The 5,988-nt window shown below is 45.6% G+C and overlaps 1 protein-coding gene across 1 annotated transcript in view; it reads right to left on the reverse strand.

The window, feature by feature from the left end:
- PLIN3 (perilipin 3) overlaps nucleotides 1-5,988 on the reverse strand; it is a 28,841-nt gene that overhangs the window by 2,317 nt on the left and 20,536 nt on the right. The window contains exon 6 of the mRNA XM_007951106.1: nucleotides 4,452-4,622. Within this exon, the coding sequence (XP_007949297.1) occupies nucleotides 4,452-4,622 (171 nt within the window). The remainder of the gene's footprint in view (nucleotides 1-4,451; nucleotides 4,623-5,988) is intronic.

A 5,988-nucleotide genomic window follows, 5' to 3' on the forward strand; every position in this document is an offset into this window, starting at 1 on the left:
CAATCTACTTCCATAGAGATACCACCTCAGAAACCCAAGGAGGGGTCGCTATGAGTTGGAACCGACTACATTACTCCTCCATCCCTAGATAAACATTAATCTACTTCCTGCTTTTCCAGACACGTCATACAAATGGAATCACACGGTATTTGACCTTTTGTATCTGGCATCTTTCAGTCAGCATAATGCTTTCAAAATCCATCCACATTGTAGCGTGCATCAGAATTTCATTTCTCTTTTTGGCTGAGTAATGTTTCATTGCCACTCCTTGTCTGTCAGGTTGTTGCACTGTGGTGGGGGCTTTCATGTTGCTGTGATGCTGGAAGCTATGTCACCAGTATTTCAAATGCCAGAGGAGTCACCCATAGTAGGCAGGTTTCAGCAGAGCTTCCGGACTAAGACAGTCTGGGAAGAAGGATCTGGTGATGTACTTAGTGAGAACCTTCTGGACAGCAGCAGAACACTGACCCAGGGCCAGAAGATGAGCCTTCAGGGGTCGAAGACACTCAAAACACAACTGCAGAAGAGCTGCCTCCTCAGAATACAGCCGACCTTAACAACGTGGATGGAGTGAAGCTTTCGGGACCTCTATCTGATGATGGGGCATGACTCAAAATGGGAAGAAACAGCTGCAAACATCCATTAATAACCAGAACATGGGATGTACGAAGTATGAATCTAGGAAAATTGGAAGTTATGAAATGGAACGCATAAGGTCAATATCCTAGGTGTTAGTGAGCTGAAATGGACTGCTATTGGCGATTCTGAATCAGACAATCATATAATCTACTATGCTGAGAATGACAAATTGAAGAGGAATGGAACTTCATTCATGGTCAAAAGAAAAAATTTCAAGATCCATCCTGAAGTACAATGCTGTCGGTAATAGGATAATATCCACATGCCTACAAGGAAGACTAGTTAATGCTACAATTATTCCAATTTACTCACCAACCACCAAACCCAATGATGAAGAAACTGAAGATTTTTATCAACTTCTGCCATCTGAAATTGATTAAACATGCAATCAAGATGTATTGATTACTACTGGTGATTGGAATGCGAAAATTGGAAACAAAGAAGGATCAGTAGCTGGAAAATATGGCCTCGGTGACAGAAATGACACTGGAGATCGTATGGTAGAAATGTGCAAGACCAGTGGCTTAGTCACTGCAAATACCTCTTTTCAACAATATCAACAGCAACTATACACGTGGACCTTGCTGTGTGGAAATACACAGGAATGAAATCAATTACATCTGTGGAAAGAATGATGGTGAAGCGCCATATTATCAGTCAGAGCAAAACTGAGGCCAACTGTGATCTAGACCATGACCATCAACTGCTCATATGCAAGTTCAAGTTGAAGCTGAAGACAATAAAAACAAGTCTATGAGAATCAGAGTATGTCCTGAGTACCTCCCACCTGAATTTAAAGACTATCTCAAGGACAGATCTGATGCACTGAAAACTAATGACCAGAGACCAGATGAGTTGTGAGATGACATTAAGGACGTCAGTCATAAAGAAGGCAAAAGGTCATTAAATAGGCAGGAAAGAAAATACCAAAACTTGCTCTTGAACATAGAGTAGCTAAAGCAAACAGAAGAAATGAAGTAAAAAAGACGAAGAGAAGATGTTAAAAGGCAGCTTGAGAACACAAAGTGAAGTATTATAATGAAATGTGCAAAGACCTAGGGTTAGAAAACCAAAAGGGAAGAACACACTCAGCATTTCTCAAGCTGAAAGAACTGAGGAAAAAATTCAAGCCTCGAGTTGCAATACTGAAGGATGTGGTGAGCAAAATGCTGAACAGCGCAAGAAGCATCAAAAGAAGATGAAAGGAATACACAGAGTCACTGTACCGAAAAGAATTGGCTGACACTCATCCATTTCAGAAGGTAGCATATGATCTAGAACTGGTGGTACTAGTGGAAGAAGTCTAAGCTGTCTTGGAGGAAGTATAGCCAGAATGCTCCTTGGACATGAAGAAAGCCAGACTTTGTCTCCTGTACTCTGATCACGTTTTCAGGAGGGACCAGTCCCTGGAGAAGGACATCATACTTGGTAAAGTAGGAGGTCAGCAAAAAAGGGGAAGGCCCTCAGTGAGATGGACCGACACAGTGGCTACAACAACGGGGTGTAACATCGCAAGGACTGTGAGGATGGCCCAGGATCAGGCAGTGCCGTGTTCTATTATACACGGGGTCACTTTGAGTTGGAGCAACCCGGACAGTGACCAACAACAACAATATTCTATTTTATGAGGACGTTTATCTACCAATTCGTCCACTGATGGACATTTGCATTGTTCCTACTTGGTGGCTATTGTGAATAGTGCTACTATAAACATGCGTGTATGTGTTTAACTAGTTTAATCTTAATGACCCCACAGAAAGGGAAACCAATGACCAGAGAGGTTAAGCTGAGAAACCACAGTGTTACCACAGACTGAAGGTCAGGGGAGTTCCATCCAGAATGAGGCAAAGAACTGTGTTAGTTGTTGATTTAACGAGAGACCGAGTGGCAGCACAGGCCAACCTTGGACGTATTGTGGGTTTGGTTCGAGATCACCACAATAAACCAAGTATCACAATAAATCAAGTCACACGAACATTTTGGTTTCCCAGTTACATTCACATTACACTGCAGTGTATTCAAAGGAGCTCTGGTGGTGCCGTGGTTAAAAGCATTTGGCTGCTAACCAAAAGGTTGGCGGCTTGAATCCACCAACTGCTCTGTGGGAGAAAGACATGGCAGTCTGCTTCCATAAAGATTTATAGCCCTGGAAACCTTATGGGGCAGTTGTTCTCTGTCTTACAGAGTCGCTATGAGTTGGAATTGACTTGACGGCAGTGGGTTTTTTAGGTAGGCCATTAAGTGTGCAACAGTATGATGAAAAGCTTGAAATGTTTTGAGAATGGCCTAGATGTGACAGAGACACACGGTGAGTACGTGCTCCTGGAAAACTGACGCCAGCAGATTTCCTCAACGTGGGGTTGCCACAACCTTCCATTTGTAGAAACCGCAGTATCTGCAAAGCACAACAAACCAAAGTGTAATAAAACAAGGTATGCTTGCTCTTGTTGTTGTTAGGTGCTGTCGAGTCAGTTCCAACTCACAGTGACCCTGTGCACAACACACCACCACACTGCCCAGTCGTGTGCCATCCTCAAAGCCACTGCCATGCTTGAGCCCACTGCTGCAGCCGCTACGTTGAGGGTCTTCCTCTTGTTTGCTGACTCCCTACTTTACCAAGCATGATGATCTTCTCCAGGGACTGGTCCCTCCTGATCACATGCCCAGAGTAGGAGAGAAGGCTGTCATACTTTGCTGTGCCTGTGTAGGTGGCAAAAGGTGTCAGCGCCAGACATGAGCAGCAGATACTCGAGTCAGACATGAGCAGCAGATACTTGAGTCAGATTGGAAGGGCCCAGAGGCGGTTTGCTGGATGTTGTTCCACCGACCCAGGCAGGAGGGTACAGGGGCCTAGATGGGACACTGGCACAGAAAAGGGACGTGTGCAAGACTCAAGACAAAGGAGACGAACTTAGCCAGCTGAGACACCTAAAAATCTGCCTTAAGGAGGGTGGGTGAACTCCAAAATGACTGTCCTGAGATCATCTTTAAACCAAAAATATTCCCTGAAGTCTTTAAACTGTAATTTTGTTTAACTAGTAAAGGATGTCTGCCCCAATTCTTCAGAAAAAGAATAAATAAAAGACGGCCTGCCTGCAGCACTGTGCTCTATTAAAGACTCTATATGGGATCAAACTGACCACGGCAACTCAAAAGGTTAGATGGGAAGCTTAAGGGGCAGTGAGTTTATGTTGATGGGGACAACTCAGGAAAGGAGGGTGAGAGTGGTGGCACAACTCAGAGACTGTCATCAGTGTCCTGAATTGTACATATAGAAACTGTTGAATGGTTGTATGTTCTGCTGTGTAGATTCTCAACTGTGACTACAAAAAATACATTTAAGAAAAAACTGCCTCAAGAGGGGGAAGAGGGGACGTTTTTTCTTAGACGGCAGTGACTTTATGTTTGTGGTGGTGAAATGATTTGGAAACGGTTAGCAAGAATGGTTGTACAAGGGGAGGAGAGGAAACACTGCAAAAAAAATAATAATAATGGTTGTACAGCTTATAGGATCAAGGTCACTGAACTGTGCTTATAGAAATTGTCAAGTGGGTATATGTTTTGTTATATACATGTTCACTATAGTAAAATAAAAAAAACAAATCTGCTTCAAGTCAGATTTACATCACTATCAATAATCTCGTGGTTCAGAAGCTACACCCAAAAAGAATGGTTATCAGGGCAGCCTTCCTGGAGGAGTTGTCAGTGCATCCTGAAGGCAGGGAGCAGGAGGTGAGACTAGGGAAAGCATTCCAGGTAGATGGGCCCAGTAAGCAAAGTCCTAAAATGTGAAAGCAGCCTCAAGCAAGTACCTCTGGCTTGGCCGGGTCCTTCTCCGTCTCCTTGAGCTGCTTCTGGTTCCAGCTAAGCCACATCTGGTGTAACTTCTCCTGACCCTCCACCAGCTTCTGGTCTACTCCCTGCTTGACCGTTTCCATCTGGAGCAAGAGAGAGCAGCAAAGGAAGCTCCCGTCAATACCCCTCTAAAGCCAGCAAGGAGCTCTGGTGGTTTACTGGGTAAGTACGGCATTTGGTTGCTAACCAGAAGGTTGACAGTTTAAACCCACTGGCCACTCTACAGGAGGAAGATGAGGCAATCTACTTCTGTAAAGTTTGACAGCCTTGGAAACCCCATGGGGTCACTGTGAATCGGAATTGACTTGATGGCTGTGGGTTCAGGTTTGGTAAAGCCAGCAGAGACCCTGCACATCCCATGAGACACAGGATTCCACGAAGAGGCCACGAAATCCTTCTTTTATCTGACTTATGAGACGTGCAGGCCCCAGCTAACCCACACACTGGTGGTTCGAACCCAACCACCGATGCTGTGAAAGAGGTCTGGCAACATGCTTCCACAGAGACCACGGGGGTTGCAAGGAAACCCCGTGGAGTGCCGTTCTGCTGACACACATGGGGCCGCCCTGAGTTGGAATCAGCTTGGTGGCAATGGGTTTGCTTTGGTTTCATGAGATGGCCTAGAAAGGGATGTGAAAGACAGCTGCTACTGTTTTCCATTTGTTCTTATTGGGTTCTGACTCACAGCAACCCCATGTGACATAGAACAGCCCCATGGGGTTTACTAGGCTGTCAATCTTTATGGGAGCAAAGCCCAAACCCACCCACTGAAGTCAAGTTGATTCTGACTCACGGCGCACCTAGAGGACAGAGTAGAACTGCCTCGTAGGGTTTCCTTTCCAAGGCTGTCCAACTTTACAGAAGCAAAACTCACACCAAACCCACTGCCTGTAGTGTTGATTCAGACTCACAGCAATCCCATGTGACAGAGGAGAACTGCCCCCACAGAGTCTTCTAAACGGAAATCTTTATGGGAGCAGATCGCCGAGTCTTTTCTCCCATAGAGCTGCTGGGTGGGTTCAAACAACCAACCTTTCAGTCGGCAGCTGAGGGGTCAACCACTGAGCCACCAGGTTTTCCACAGCTGCAGTGAAATGGTGGGCTCTATGAGCTTTGGCCTCATCACCAACTCACTAATGCCCTGTATGGTGGTTGCAAAGAAGGTGGCTGCAAATTCTCAGCTCCCTCCCCCCAACAAATCAATTTGTCCACCCTTGTAACTGGACTTGGCCAAGTAACTTGCTTCGGGCAATGGGACATGAACAGATGGACCATAGGCAGAGGCTTTAAAAAAACGCTTGTGAATCGCAGCCTCTTTATGTTTGCTACCCCAGACCGCCCAAGCCGCTCCCACCACATGAAAGCCTCAGCTAGCCTGTTGGAGGAGGAGAGCGGGTGGAGACACTCAGCCTTGAGCCAGCCCACAGCACTGCGAGAGAGAAACCTGTGAGATCAATCGTTGTTGTTTCAAGCCACCAAGTGCTGAGACTGTTA

Source organism: Orycteropus afer, unplaced genomic scaffold, assembly GCF_000298275.1.
Source record: "Orycteropus afer afer isolate SDZICR_OR568_19922 unplaced genomic scaffold, OryAfe1.0 scaffold00291, whole genome shotgun sequence".
NCBI classification, from domain to species: domain Eukaryota; kingdom Metazoa; phylum Chordata; class Mammalia; order Tubulidentata; family Orycteropodidae; genus Orycteropus; species Orycteropus afer.